At 35.7% G+C, this 15,894-nt stretch overlaps 1 protein-coding gene across 6 annotated transcripts in view; it reads right to left on the bottom strand.

Moving 5' to 3' along the window:
* LOC150099877 (uncharacterized) overlaps positions 1–15,894 on the bottom strand; it is a 121,283-nt gene that overhangs the window by 68,062 nt on the left and 37,327 nt on the right. For 5 of the 6 annotated variants that reach the window (XM_090404011.1, XM_090404010.1, XM_090404008.1 and 2 more), the window contains exon 2: positions 13,937–14,041. The exons of the other annotated variant lie outside the window; for it this stretch is intronic. In XM_090404011.1, coding sequence (XP_090260137.1) covers positions 13,937–13,956 — 20 coding nt within the window. In that variant the 5' untranslated portion in view covers positions 13,957–14,041. The remainder of the gene's footprint in view (positions 1–13,936; positions 14,042–15,894) is intronic. 6 annotated transcript variants of the gene reach the window in all.

The following is a 15,894-nucleotide window of genomic DNA, read 5'->3' as shown; positions in this document are numbered from 1 at the left end:
GAGCAAAGCTAATAATAATGGCAAATACCTGTTGAATTTCTGCTCAGGACATGGACTGATTGTTCCTAACACCAATTTCCAACGTAAAAATGTGCACAAATTCACATGGAGAGAAGAGGCAAGAAATAAGAAAAGTTTCATTGACTATGTCATTGTTGATAGTGATGTTTTCTCATTGGTGCAGGACACCAGAGTGGAAGTGATCACTATTTAGTCTTCAGCAAGATAAAATTGAATTCCATACTAAAAAGAATAACATGTAAGAAAGTTTTAAAGCGAATAGAAGTTGAGCAGCTCTCAGATGTGAACTGTACACAAAGATTATTGAAGAAAAAAGGAAAGAGCTTGACAACAGAAACCAAACCTTGGAGATTCAGTGGCAAGCCTTGAAGAAAACCCTGATTAACTTCAGCCAGAGAGGCATGTGGTGAGGTTGTCTGCAAGGATAGAAAAATCAGAACTCCATGGTGGACACAAGAAATTAAAGAGGCAGTGAAGGAAAACAAGAAAACGTATCAAACGTTCCTACAAATAAATCAGCTCTTGCTCTTAGAGAATACAGAGACAAAGGCAAGAATGCTAAACACTGTGTAAAACTAGCTAAACAAAAGTTATGGGAGGACTTTGGCAAGAATATAGAAAATAAATATCAAGAAGGTGGCAAAATATTCTGGAGGTTGTTGAAGAAGCTTAGAAATGGAGGAAAGAGTGCTGTAAAAGGAGTTAGAGATGATAAAGGTGACATGAAAATGGGAGAAAAAGATATCCTTGAAGTATGGAATAATTACTTCAAAAAATTGCTAAATGAAACAAGGAGTGATAGCACAGTGGTAAAAAACATTCCACAGGCATACAGTCAGGAATACATATCCATACTAGAAGTAGAAAAAGCCATCTAAGGCTTGAAATGTGGAAAGGCAGCAAGAGAAGATGATATTCGACCAGAAATGCTGAAGTATGCTGGTATAAAAGTCTTGCAGTGGCTGCACTGCATAGTTCAGAAAACATCGACAGAGGGACGAATTCCCGATGATTGGAGTAGAGCTCTAATAGTAACAATATATATAAAACAGGAAAACTGAATAAAACTGAATGCGAGAATTAGAGGTATCTCCCTACTGAGTGTTCCTGGCAAGATCTATGCAAGTATATTTGAGAAACAGTTGAGAAGAATTGTGGAAGAAAAGCTTGGTGAAGAACAAGCTGGATTCAGACCAAATAGAGGCTGTCAGTATCAGATCTTCACTTTACGACAAATAGTTGAGAAAGCATGGGAATATAACAAAGATCTGTATTTAAGTTTTGTCGATCTGGAAAAAGCATATGCAAGAGAGAAGCTATTCAATATGCTAGTTATATGGTGTCAATGGGACATTATATCAATCAATACTTTGTCTTTATTGGATTTGTAAGTCAGCAGTTAGAATTGAAGGAAGTACAGGAAGATGGTTTAATATTAAAACTGGTGCGAGACAAGGATGTACATTATCCCCCTCTGTTATTCAATATCTTTATGGATCACATTATGAAGTGGTATTAAACATGATATCAGAATTGTAATGTTAATGTAAGCTCTTTGCTTTATGCAGACGATGTTATACTTCTAAATAAATCTGCTACAAGCCTGCAAGATTCCCTGACTAAAATGAATAACTGTTGTAATAGATATGGTATGAAAGTCAGCAATAAAAAGACAAAGACAATGAAAATAGGTAGAATCGTTGAAAATGTCAACTGTGTTGTGAATGGAGAACCTGTGGAACAAGTAAAACATTTTAGCTACTTAGGCACGATTTTTAGTGAAGATGGCAAATTAAATATGCAAATAGACAACAGAATCACCAAAGCTGGTATGATAGGAAGTCAATTGAATAAATTCATATGGAATAAAAGAGAAATTAGTCAGAACACTAAATTAGCATTATACAAGACAGTGTTCAAACCAGTTTTAACTTATGGATCTGAGAGCTGGGTCAGAAGTAAAACGCTTTACCAAAGACTAGAGACTGCAGATATGAGAGTTCTGAGAAAGATTAGAAGCATGAACAGATGGCATTAATGGCAATATCATATTAAAAACGAGGATATTAGGAAAGAACTTGACATTGTCAGCATCTACGAATGCATTAGCAGAGCTAATCTCAAGTGGTAAGGTCACTTAAACAGAATGGATGAGGAAAGATTAGCAAAACAAGTGTTCTCTGCCAGGTTGGCAGGAAAACAACCCAGAGGAAGACAAAGATATAGGTGGATTGATATGGTACGAAGTGTCTTAGACGATAGAAATATAAGATCTGATAATGCTGGAGTCTTGACAAGTATCAGATTGATTTGGAGGAAAATTGTAGATAGGAAGTTAGTAATGATGTAAATTTTTCATGTAGTTCTATGATATCATGTACACCCCCTTGGGGGTACATGTCAGGAATTTGATAATGATACAAAATATCCTTACAGTGATAATAGAAAAAAAAAAGCGATTGAAGAATTACAAAAGAAAACATTGCTTCAGCAAAAATTTATATGCAAACATAAAAGTGGTATTTGATATCTGGGAGTACTGAATTAAAAACAAATTTACTTAAGTTTGAACAAACTGCAACTTTGTGCCACCAGGTAAAATCCAATTGAAGTTGCAGCCCCCAAACGTTTGTTTTAATTAATTATTTTAGTGGAATGGCTCATTGGTTCAAAAAGGTTCCAATCCCTGCTCTATAGAAACAACCCCCAGCAACACAGTACGTATCATCCATTGTCATACCTAATGCAGGCTCAGTCTCCATCAAAATAGCAAGAATCATGAAGCCTTATAACATCAGAGTTGCTTTTAAACCTATTTTAACTACACACTACTTATTAAGATCTAAGGGCAGTATTGCTTTCTACAAATACACAAGAGTTTACAGCATACCCTGTACGTGTGGACTGACTAGCATAGGTCAAACTTCACGATGCCTAGAAATCCGAAAGAAGGAACATGTCGGTGATGTCAATAATAACAGACACCTCGGGATAAGCATATCGTTTTTCAATTTCAAACCATTCCATAGATTGGGACAACAGCTCGATGCTATACATTGAAGAGGATTACAGATGTAGAACCTTTAAAGAAGCAAAAAATTATAAAACGCGGTTTAATAACAATGACTAAGTCTACACGCTTTATGCTTTTGATGTCACGTGTGCTCTTCAATTTGTTCAACTGTTTTTTAAGTCGTTACTGCATTCTTTTGTTATCATTTAATGTTAGTATAACCTTACCCGTCTTGATATAGCCAGACAGACTCCAGCTGGTGAAACTTGTCAATGATTATGTACATGTTTTTATCTAAACCACGGTTAATAAATCTAATATAATGTATCATATTTAGTGAAAAGGACCAAATATTAACTATCAAAAATGAATGTTATTTATTAAATTAGAAACTAAAAACCCTAAATATTTCATTTACAATAAATCAGGCACATTTTACATTAAGTCAAGGATATTTACCAATTGAAAATAGTACATGTGATGTACTATTTTCAATTGGTAAATTTACATAAAAGTATTAAATATTGAAAAATTTAATACTTTTAAGTTTGAACTCTTTGAAATCATATGCGATAATCCTCCTTTACATTCGTCTTCGATTATCAAGGATAATGCACGAATTTATAAAACCACTGATTTGTCAAATATTTGTTTTTAATTAATAATGGCAATTAAAATTACTTACGTTATGTTTTATACTGTTTTAATTTATTAAACCAAATAAGTCATGCTAGGCTAGCACATGTAGCGCTTGCCTGTCTGAACGCATCCGTTGTCTTCACATATAGTGCAGGTGTGGTTTGTAAATCTGCTCACTTTGTTAAAATAAGTAAAAGTTTTGTAGTGGACAATGCAGTGCTTTCATTTACTGGCGATTGTGTTAGGTAACATGAATACTGTAACATTAAATTAAATATTAACTAAATAAAAATATTTTTATTATATTTAAAATGTCAGCAAAGAAGAGAAAGATAGAACAAGAAAATCAAGAGTTTAAAAGTAAATGGACCAAAATCCTGCGGTAGCAAATACAGCAGGATTTCCAATGTGTTTAATATGCCATGAAAAGCTTTCAAACAATAAAACATCTGCATAAAGAATATTTTCTATTTCTTTGATAAGAAAGTATTAAAATATTTTCTATTATTTAGGTATATTTTAATATTTTAACCTGCACAAATAAATCCACATGTAAAAATCAACATTCAGAAAATAGATTTTTAATTAAAATATACTAATTCTGCCATGGGGTGCTTAAGGATCAAAGCTGTATAACTGAGATGGGGACCACCACATACCCGTTAAAGGAATGCACAGAACTGACCAGGTCTTCTGACCTAACATCCAATCCTCAACTTCCCGTGGTGCACCGTTTGGTATCTACCTGGATACTGAACGAACAAGGATAGGCTGGCAATTTGGTATTTAGCCGACCAAATTGTAATTCTTATTGGCTTAAACCAAAATACAAAATGATGGTACAATATGACAATATTTCATACCGGCTGGGGTGTCGCCCAGTTAACCAAGGCCCCCCCATTGTTTTCACCAGGGAACCAGGGTGAACAGCGAAAAGCAGCTACTGGAACAAATCTGAAAAAACACCCCAACATCAGCGTTAAACATCAATACTATCAACATAAGAATCCTGAATGACAAAGAAATGGAGCTAGCTAAGGAATTAGATAAGTACCAGATCGACATAATTAATAGGGGGTGACTGAAACAAAAAAGACAAAAATTGGTGAGATCTTTCTGAGCAATAAATACAAAATGTTATATTCAGGCAATGAAAAATCAAGGAAAAGAATGAGTAGCCATTGTATTCAACACCTAAATATGAGGATAATCTTCTTGAATGGCAGGAGGCTCAAGTAGATTGAGGTGGATATTTATCAGAATGAGGAACTGGACAATGAGACTTATTTGTGCCTATGGTCCAACAGAAGGTTGTACTAAGGTAGAAGTGGAGGAATTTTTTGAGGATTTAGAGAAGGCATCTGACACAATGAAAAAGGAAAAGTTGGTCCTTGTTGGGGATCTAAATAGCAGAGTAGGAAATGATTGTCAGATATACAAAAATATTATTATTATTCGTGACACCTCCAAGGAGCCTGAAGACGCATCGCGGGAAGACACCTGCTGTACATCTCTCCTTCTCCACTACTACACAGAATCTCTACTATCAGTCACCTACAGCAATGCCATCTATTGCCCACAACCACCACAGCTAGTATTTCTTGTTTGTAAATTGCGCGTGTTCTGAATAGCCGATTTGCCTGTATGCATATATATTGGGAAACTTTGGAGAAAAAAGCAAAGCTAATAATAATGGCAAATACCTGTTGGATTTCTGCTCAGGACATGGACTGGTTATTACTCACACCATGTTCCAACATAAAAATGTGCACAAATTCACATGGATAAGAGGCAAGAAATAAGAAAAGTCTCATTGACCATGAGACTTATTGTTGATAATGATTTCTTTCTTCATTGTGCAGAGGATTGAAATTGGAAGTGATCACTTCAAATTTAAAAGTCTTGAACAGTATAAAATTGGATTTCATATTGAAAAGAATAACATGTAAGAAAGTTTTAAAGCAAATAAAATTTGAGCAGTTCTCAGATGTGAACTGTAGACTTATTGAGGAAAAAAAAAAAAAAAAAAAAGATTTTGAGAAGAGGAACCAAATTTTGGGAATTCAGGGGCAAGCCTTGAATAAAACCTTGATTGATTCAGCCAGAGAGGCATGTGGTAAAGTTGTCTGCAAAGATAGAAAAATCAGAACTCCATGATGGACACAGGAAGTTAAAGAAGCAATGAAAGAAAAGAAGAAAGCATATCAAAAGTTCCTGGAAAATAAGTCAGCTTGTGCTCTTAGAGAATACAGACAAATGTATGAAAGCTAAACACTGTGTAAAACTAGCTTAACAAAAGTCATGGGAGGACTTTGGCAAGAACATACAAAATAAATATAAAAGAAGGTGGCAAAATATTCTGGAGATTCTTGAAGAAGTTTAGTAATGGAGGAAAGAGTACTGTAAAAGGAGTTAGAGATGATAAAGGTGACATGAAAACAGAAGAAAAAGAAAAAATTACTCCATACCTTAAAGTATAGAGTAATTACTTCGAGAAATTGCTAAATGAAACAAGCAGTGATAGCACATTGATAAAAAAACATTCAACAGGCATACAGTGAGGAATACATATCCATACTTGAATTAGAAAAAGCTATCAAAGGCTTGAAATGTGGAAAGGAGCAGGTGATATTCGGCCAAAAATGCTGAAGTATAGAGGTATGCAGTGGCTGCATTGCATAGTTCAAAAGGTCTGGAGAGAGAGGGTCAAATTCCCGATGATTGGAGTAGAGCTTTCATAGTACCCATATATAAAAAGGGAAATAAAACTTAATGTGAAAATTACAAAGGTATTTCCCTACTGAGTGTTCTTGGTAAGATTTATGCAAGTATACTTGAGAAAAGGTTGAGAAGAATTGTGGAAGAACAAGCTGGATTCAGGCCAAATACAGGCTGTCAGGATCAGATTAACACTTTAAGACAAATAGTTGAGAAAGTATGGGAATATAACAAAGATCTCTATTTGAGTTTTGTAGATCTGGAAAAGGCATTTGACAAGGTGCCGAGAGAGAGAGAGAGAGAGAGAGAAGCTATTCAATACGCTACAGTCATATAGCATCAATGGGGCATTATATCAAGCAATACTTAGTCTTTATTTGAGTTGTAAGTCAGCAGTTAGAATTGAAGTAAGTACAGGATGATGGTTTGACGTCAAATCTCTTGTCAGACAAGGATGTACATTATCCCCTCTGCTATTCATTATCTATATGGATCACATTATGAGGGAAAGTGGTATTAAACATGATATCAAAATTGGAGATGTTAATATAAGCTCTTTGCTTTATGCGGACGATGTTATACTTATCAATAAATCCACTATAAGTGTGCAAGATTTCTTGATTAAATTGAATGACTGTTGTAATACATATGGTATGAAGGTCAGCAATAAAAACAGACAAAATCGTTGAAAATGTCAACTGTGTTGTGAAGGGAGAACCTATAGAACAAGTAAAACATTTCAGCTACTTTGGCACGATTTTTAGTGAAGATGGTAAATTAAATATGGAAATAGACAACAGAATCACCAAAGCTGGTATGGTAGGAAGTCAGTTGAATAAACTCATGTGGAATAAGAGAAATTAGTCGGAACACTAAATTAGCTGTATAGAAGACAGTGTTCAAACCAGTTTTAACTTATGGATCTGAGAGCTGGGTCAGAAGTAAAACACGTGACCAAAGATGAGAATCCTGAGAAAGATTAGAGGTGTGAACAGATGGCATCTATGGCAATATCATTAAAAACGCGGATATTAAGAAAGAAGTTGACATTGTCAGCATCTAGGCATGTGTTAGCAGAGCTAATCTCAGGTAGTATGGTCATGTAAACAGAATTGGAGAGGAAAGATTAGCAAAACAAGTGTTCTCTGCCAGGTTGGCAGGAAAACAACCCAGAGGAAAACCAAGATATAGATAGATTGATACAGTCCAAAGTGCCTTAGACGACAGAAATATAAGATGTGATAATATTGGAGTCTTGACAAGTAACAGACTGATTGGGAGGAAAATTGCAGATAGATAGAAATAAAGGATGTACGAATTGAGCACCAACTCGTGAAATCACGTGCTTTATACATAAGTTTTCCAAGTGTTGTACAAGCAAAATAGTTACCACTTTAAGAACTAGAATTTTCATAAAAGAAAAACTAATTTTCTGACATATAATAATAAGCACTCATCCCACAAAACGCATCGATTACCCTAATATCGGAATGGATTCCTCACCTTCTAACATGTGCAGAAGTGTCGAAGACTCTCGCATCTGTGGATGTATAGTAACAGGGTACACCATTTTTCAGCAGGATAGGAAGGAAAAACGAGTTGGTTGTGTACTGCTTATGAGAAGTGATGACTTATTATTATTTCCCAAGACCTCATGGGGTCAAAGACTCATCTGGGAGGTCTTATGTTCTCTAAGAGTGTAGCCTTTGGAAGGCAGTGACACTAATGATTATGAAAGCATATAGTGTGAGGTAGAGGTGCGCAAGACAGGATATTTAGTGGGGTGGTGCTACAAACCAAGTAGCACAGAGGGTGGGGACCAGTAGATTAGCAGTTGAGCTTAGAAAGTGGAAGAAGAATGATTGTTAAGAGAGATTTTAACTATAGCAGTATAAATTAGGGAGAGGAAGATGCATGTAGCAATAAGGGAATGGAATTTCTAGAATTCTTGAGGGACAAATGTCTTAAACAACATGTAAAAGAGGGAAGTTTCAAGAGTTTTGGATTTGGTCATAGCATCAGAAGGGTTGATAATAACTGAGATGTCATCTCTCCCTGTATTTGGAGAGAGGGACCATGTGGTTTTGACTTGGAAGAAGAAGAGACATTCAGGAATATCAAAGAAAAATGAACGTATGTGGAATCATAAGGTGGGTTATTATAACAGTCTTAGATATCAACTTGGGGCCGTTCCATAGAGGGAGGAACTGGAAGGCCAGGATATCATTAGTGCTTGGGAAAATGTGAAGGAGTATTTGTTAGCAGCAATAGTAAGCTGTATTCCATGAGTGAAGAAAAGGAGATAATTTTGCATAAAGTGGATGACAAACAATATCAAACAGGAACTGCAGGTGAAAATGAGGTTATGGAAGAGATATAAGTAGAGAGCAGATGCATGAAGAATATAACATTCAGGCCAGGAGAGTGACTAATATGGTGAGAAAGACAACAGGAATATGAGAAGAGATTGGCACTAAGATCCAAAGAAAATCCTAAAGAATTTTTTTTAGCTATGTGGCCAGTAGGAGGAGAAATGATTGTGGAAGAATGACATTATGGGATAAAAATGGGAATAGAGGTACTAATGCAGAGGACATATTGGAGGTGTTCAATGAACACTTTATTAGAGTATTTCATCCTGGAGAAGTAGGTTTTAATACTAGAGGGATAGGGCAGGTTCGAGGTTTAGAGGAGAGTGTGTGTGTTCCAAATACTGAGTACTCTGGATGTCAGTAAAGCAGTGGAACTGAATGGTATTTCACCACGGTTTTGAAAGAATGCGATAAAGTGGCAGCACTGTTGACCTGGTTTTCAATGAAAGCCTCGCTATGAGAAAGCACCCAAGGAATGGAAGGAAGGCAAGATAGTGCCATTGCATAAGGACAGTAGCAGAGTGGAAGTGTCTAATTATAGGCCAGATTGTGTGTCATCAGTAGTTAATGGAGAAATTAGTGAGAGACTATATCCAGCACTGAGCAGATGAGGGTAATGTTATCTATGAGAATCAGCATTGATTTGTTAAGGGGTGCTCTTGCTTTAGTAATATGATTGCCTTTTATATTATAATCAAGTGACAAGAGCAGTTGATGAGAGAAAGGCATACACTGTTTTTTTTTTGGATTTTGCAAAGGCCTTTGAGAGGGTGCCACATGATAAGCTGATATTTAAGTTACAGCACATGGGTTTAGATGTCGGGTTAGTCAACTGGATTCAGGACTGGCTGTCTGATAGGTATCAGAGAGTTGTGTATGGTGGACTATATCAAGAAGGCAGAAGGTCACAAGTGGGGTTCCACAGGGCTCAGTACTAGGACCTGTATTGTTTTACCTTAATATCAATGACATTTTCAATAGATTGCAAGGGGATATTCAGTTGTTTGCAGATGAATTGAAGCTGGGCAGGGTTATTAGTAATAGTGCAGATGTGACAGCCCTGCAAGAGGATTTGAATAAACTAGACAGATAGGCAAATGAATGGGATCTCATTTTAACGCAGCAAAATATAGTGTGTTGAAGTTTGGGATACATCGATGGGAAGCTGCATACTAGATTGGAGTAGCTGGTATCTTTTGTCTACCTTATTTTAGGAAATAGGGTAGACAAAAGACCTGAAGGTGATGATTGATAGAAAGACAATTCAAGGAGCATATTGCAAAGGTGGTGAAGGTAACCCAGAAGATTGCTGCAATATTGAGAAGGACATTGACATGTAGAGATAAAAGAGTTATCATTCTGTTGTATAAGATCCTGATCAAACTACATTTAGACTATTGTTCTCATATTTGGTCCCAAGGATTTGAAGGGGATAAATTAACTGTGGAAAAGGTACAGAAGCAGATAACAGACGGTTACAGTTCTGAAATGGCGCATTTAACGGAGTCAAGCAAAGAGAAAGCACGTCAGCTAAGTACAGACCTAGCAGTCATACCGGGTGGTCTAACTTCTGTTTTGCAGCCGCTTGATGTCAGCTTGAATAAGCCGTTTAAAGATCACTTACATGAAAAATGGAGAGAATGGATGTCAATTGGTTTAGTGAAGATGACAAATGGTGGGAATTTTCAGAAGCCTGAGATCACCCTAGTCACCAGCTGGGTTAAAGAAGCATGGGATCCGATACCACGAAATGATTCAACGCTCATTTCTTAAATGTGGAATAAATAATTCAATGGATGGATCCGAAGATCACGTCATATACGAAAGCGAGGATAATGCACAACAAAATGAAAGCATGAAGACAATGACGACAACTTTTACACTGATGATGCAATCCTTACAGATGAATTTATAAATGAAATGTTTGATGACTCAAAAGAAAAGATGAAGAATTTAAAGGATTTTGACATTTTGTTTTAAAATAAATATTTATTTCAGAAGCAGGCAAAATAGCCGTAAATATAATATTTCTTTCGTTAATTCGTATTGTATTATTTATAATGTTATGGAACAAGATTAACAGATCGCATTATACGCAAAAATATACGGTAATTATTATCAGAAAGACTTTTCATATCTTCCCAACAACCACTTCTAGATTTTCAAGAAAATAAGTTCCTTCTATTCCCATCCTCCCCTAAACATGGCACTAAGAAGCTAAAAGGTTCTACAAAATCTAGAAGGACACTAATACAATAACACACCATCGAAATCTTGATGCATAACCTCAAAAGGTGGGAAATTTTCAAGATACTATAAGGGCTACATTATTACTTCATTATCATCAAATTCCTGATATATATACCCTCAAAGGGTGTACAGGATATGATAGTACTACATGAAAAATCACATTACCAACTTTCTGTCTATAATTTTCCTCCAAATCAGTGTGTTACCTGTCAAGACCCCAACATTTCTATTAATATTTCTATCTTCTAAGACACTTTTTACTGTATCAATCCACCTATACCTTGGTCTTCCTCTGGGTCTTTTTATACAAAATTCCTATTCTGTATAAGTGACCATACCACCTGATGTTAGCACTGCTAAAGCATTCCTGGATGCCGAGAATGTCAAGTTCTTTCTTAATATCATTGTTTTTAATATGATATTACCATTGATGACATCTGTTCATGACCCTAATCTTTTTGAGGACTCTCATATCTGCAATCTCTGGAATTTTGGTCAAGTGTTTTACTTCTGACGCAGCTCTCAGATCCATAAGTTAAAATTCGCTTGAATACTGTCTTGTATTCTTATATAATCAATAAAACTGGTATGGTAGGAAATCAATTGAATAAATTCATATGGAATAAGAGAGAAATTAGTCAAAACACTAAATTAGCTGTATACAAGACAGTGTTCAAACCAATTTTAGCTTATGGATCTGAGAGCTGGGTCAGAAGTTAAACACTTGACCAAAGACTAGAGACTGCAGATATGAGAGTCCTGAGAAAGATTAGGGGCATGAACAGATGGCATCAATGGAAATATCATATTAAAAATGAGGATATTAGGAAAGAAGTTGACATTGTCAGCATCCAGGAATGCGTTAGCAGAGCTAATCTCAGGTGGTATGGTCATTTAAACACAGAATGGGCGAGGAAAGATTAGCAAAACAAGTGTTCTTTGCCAGCTTGGCAGTAAAACGACCCAGAGGAAGACCAATATATAGGTGGATTGATACAGTAAAGTGTGCCTTAGACGACAGAAAAGTAAGATCTGATAATATTGATATCTTGACAAGTAACAGACTGATCTGGAGGAAAATTGTAGATAGGAAGTTAGTAATGATGTAAATTTTCATGTAGTACTATCATATCCTGTACACCCCTTGAGGGTGCATGGCAGGAATTTGATGATGACTATTTTGCTTCTAACTGGAGTTTGTCCGCAAAATGCCATTGTTTTAGTTTTATCTATGAAAATTTCTATTCGAAACTTTATATTGCTCTTTGTAAATTGTCTTCCTTATCTGATATTATTACCTGATCATCTCAAAATAATAGCGTATTAATTTTGTTATTCCAGGAAATTTCTATATCTTGATTGTTTAAGGTGTTCCACTGTATTAATATTTCATTAATGTGAATATTGAAAAGTGTTGGAGACAGAGGGCATCCCTGTCTTACTCCTTGGTTTATAGGACTGTTTTTCAGACAACTTTTCATTTATTTTTATTTCATTATCTTTATATATATTATATTTCATGTAAAATATCATCATCAAATTTCTGCCATGTACCTCAAGGGGCGTACAGGATATGATAGTACTACATGAAAAATTTACATCATTACTAACTTCCTATCTACAATTTTCCTCCAAATCAGTCTGTTAGCTATCAAGACTCCAACATTATCATATCTTACATTTCTATCGTCTAAGGCACTTTGTACCGTATCAAACCTATATCTTGGTGTTCCTCTGGATCATTTTCCTGCCAACCTGGAAGAGAACACTTGTTTTGCTAATCTTTCCTCGCTCATTCTGTTTAAATACAAGCATGATGATTTGCAATGTTTACTTAATACAGTTCACCAGTTGTCCCTTTCTGTACTCTTTCATTAGTTTTTTTTTAAAAAACTAATGAGAACTATTTTCAGTTACTTTCAAATATATTATGAAATATACTTTTAGAAATGAAAGAGAGATGCATGTGGCAGAGCCAAGTAAAATGCCTTCCAACAATGGGACCATGGTGGTGTCACATTGCAATAAGTTTTCATCAGTCTGAATAATCACCATAAAAGTACCCTCAGATATTATATAATATACTATGACAATACTAGATAAAGTGTGCTTTATTACTAGCTTTGCAACAATTTTTTGCCAAATTTTATATTTTAGTCTTCTAAGATAGTACTTACTATCAATCCAACTGGATATTGGTTACTATGAATCTTTTTCAGGCATCAAGCATCATCCATTTTCCTAATTTTTTCCCTCCTCCTCTCATTGTTTCTAAGTTATCATGCTACTTTAGCTCCTTTCACATATTTTTGAATAGTAATACGAGATAATGAATGGATAACTTTATTTTTTTAATAGTGCGAAGACATCAAAGGTCATGACACGGGTCATAGCAGTCCTATGACCTATGGTAACTGGTTAGTAGGACCCTCACAAACATCCATGCCCTTGGCAGGATTCGAACCACAGCCATATCCGGTCTCCAGCCTCTTGGCTAGAGAGGGAGTATGCTAACCACTCAGCCAACTAGGCCAGCATCTGATAGGTTGTGTATGGGGAAGTGATATCCCAGAAGAGGAAAGTTACTAGTGGCATGCCTCAGGGATTTGCTTTGGGGCCATTGTTTAATTTGTATGTAAATGACATTGGAAAGGGCTTAAATGGTGATATACAATTGTTTGCAGATGATGCAAAGTTGGGGAGAGTTATGAGAAGTAGAGCAGATGTAGATTTTTGCAAGAGGACCTAATTAGACTGTCTGAATGGATCAGTGTGTGGGGATGTCAGTTTAATGTTAAAAGTGTAAGGTTTTAAACTTTGGGAAGCAAAGATGGGATGCAGAGTAAATTTCTAATCATGTCATGGCAAGCAGGGTGGTTAAAGTAAAGAAAATGCTAAAGTAATTAGAATTATATTTTCTTACCTAGTAAGATTTTTACTCATAACTCAAGTGTTGGGAGGAAAAATTTATACATAACATCAGAATCAAAGAAATCAGGAGTACAATTTTGCTGAAATCCAGTAAAGCCTATATGAAAGTAAATAATTAGTACATACTACATACTGCCTCAAACTAAAAATTTGCAATATTTAGTAATAAAAAAACTGAATCAAATTACACATAATACTCAACTTTTTTTTTTTTTTTTTTTTAAATAACAATCATATCCATGAGAGATTGAGAACTTACAGTAGTACCAACACTGAGTTCAAAAGGCTGGGTACAGAATAAAAAATAATGATATGCCTCTTAAATGACTAAGTTATAGCTGCCTGGAAATACTAATGCAAGAAGTCCATTCTAGAGGACTAAATCACAACCACTGTAATGTTTTGACTGTCTAAATCACATAATCTTCCTTCTACCAGAAGAGTGGCAAAAGGAAGACTATGTAGCAAGATAATTCTTTTATCTAAGAATTAAATATCTTGTTATAGTAATCTACCATTTATCCAAACTTCAAGAAGTACTTCAATTAACCACCCTCTTCCATTTCACCAACTTCTAGTACAGTGCCACATAAGTGTATGTTCACATATCAGAACAGCAAACTGCCTTTCAGCTGTGGTTGGATAAATGGCAGATTACTGTATGTTATCTTGTCTGGCACCTATTCTACAATACAGAAGCATGCTTCCAATCAGCTCAGCCAGTTTTATTGTATGTAGGACTATCAATTAATCAATAACCTCCATGTGAATTTCACCATTCTCAATTTATTGTGGATATCCTAAGTTAATTGAAAGTGGCATTTTCTCTCTGATCTATTATGTTATGGTTTGCATGAATTGCTATATTTCGCTCCTTAAGTCAAAGACTCTTTTAAGAACCTTCTGCTCAACCAAAGCACATCACTATAATAAACCACATCACCATGATCCGCTTCGCACTCGTGTCCAAATCTCTTGGAATTGACGACGATTCAATCCTCTTGCCCTAATCATGTTGATGTCAGTCATAATAACTTTCATGACATTCTCAAATCCAATAGTTTTCATGCACAAATTCTCCTGGTGGATCAAACAGTGGTAATGGATGAAATCTTTTTCTTCTAGTTCCAGTTCTTTCCATAGCAGTGCAACAAACCCTCTGTTTTTTTCCCACCATAGCAGGGGCACCATCAGTTACCACGCCCTCGAGGTTGGTTAAACTGAGGTCAAAACGCCGCAGCATTTTCAAGAATATCAGTGCCTTTCGTCATTCCCTTCATAGGTACGAGCGCTAGCAGTTCTTCTGCCACAGTGAACTGTTGATAAATGCCATGGACAAAGATAGCCAGGTGTGCTGTATCCTACACATCTGTGCTCTCATCTAAAGCAAGTGAATATGACGTAAATTCGGATGACCATTTTTTTTTTTAAAAGTTCCTTCAATGTCACTGGTAAGTTCTTTGACACGTCGTGCTACAGTTACCCCAGACAAACTTGTTTTTTTAAACTCTTCCTTATTATTTGAGCACAGAATATCCCCAGACTCACCATCCAAGAAGGGCTTTTGATTTTTTAGCAAATTTTTCAGCTATTACATAACTTACTTTGACGCACACTTCCTTCTCTTCCCACTGCCTTTTAAACATATCCTGCTGCATTTTAAATCAATTTGGAGACTGTTCAATTTGTCCACACAAAGCCACCCTTGAAGGTGATCGTAATTGGATATATGCTTTCTCTCATAGTGTCATTTTATATTGTATTAGTTTGATACCAACACTGACCCAGGACAATTAAACACACTGACTTATCGATCGGCACAAAAACATATAAATTGGTCCAGTTTTCATTAAAAACTGGACAAGAATCACTTGATTTACGCTTTTTAGTCGTAGACACCATAGTGATAGAAAGTGAACCCAAAAATGATCCAAAATGTCCGTGTAACGG

The sequence above is a fragment of the Typopeltis vanoorti genome, chromosome 14, assembly GCF_054136105.1.
Source record: "Typopeltis vanoorti isolate ZY-2024b chromosome 14, IOZ_Tvanoo_1.0, whole genome shotgun sequence".
Lineage (NCBI taxonomy): Eukaryota > Metazoa > Arthropoda > Arachnida > Uropygi > Thelyphonidae > Typopeltis > Typopeltis vanoorti.
Note: the sequence above shows the minus strand (reverse complement) of the source record. Positions and strands in the feature narration are given on the sequence as shown.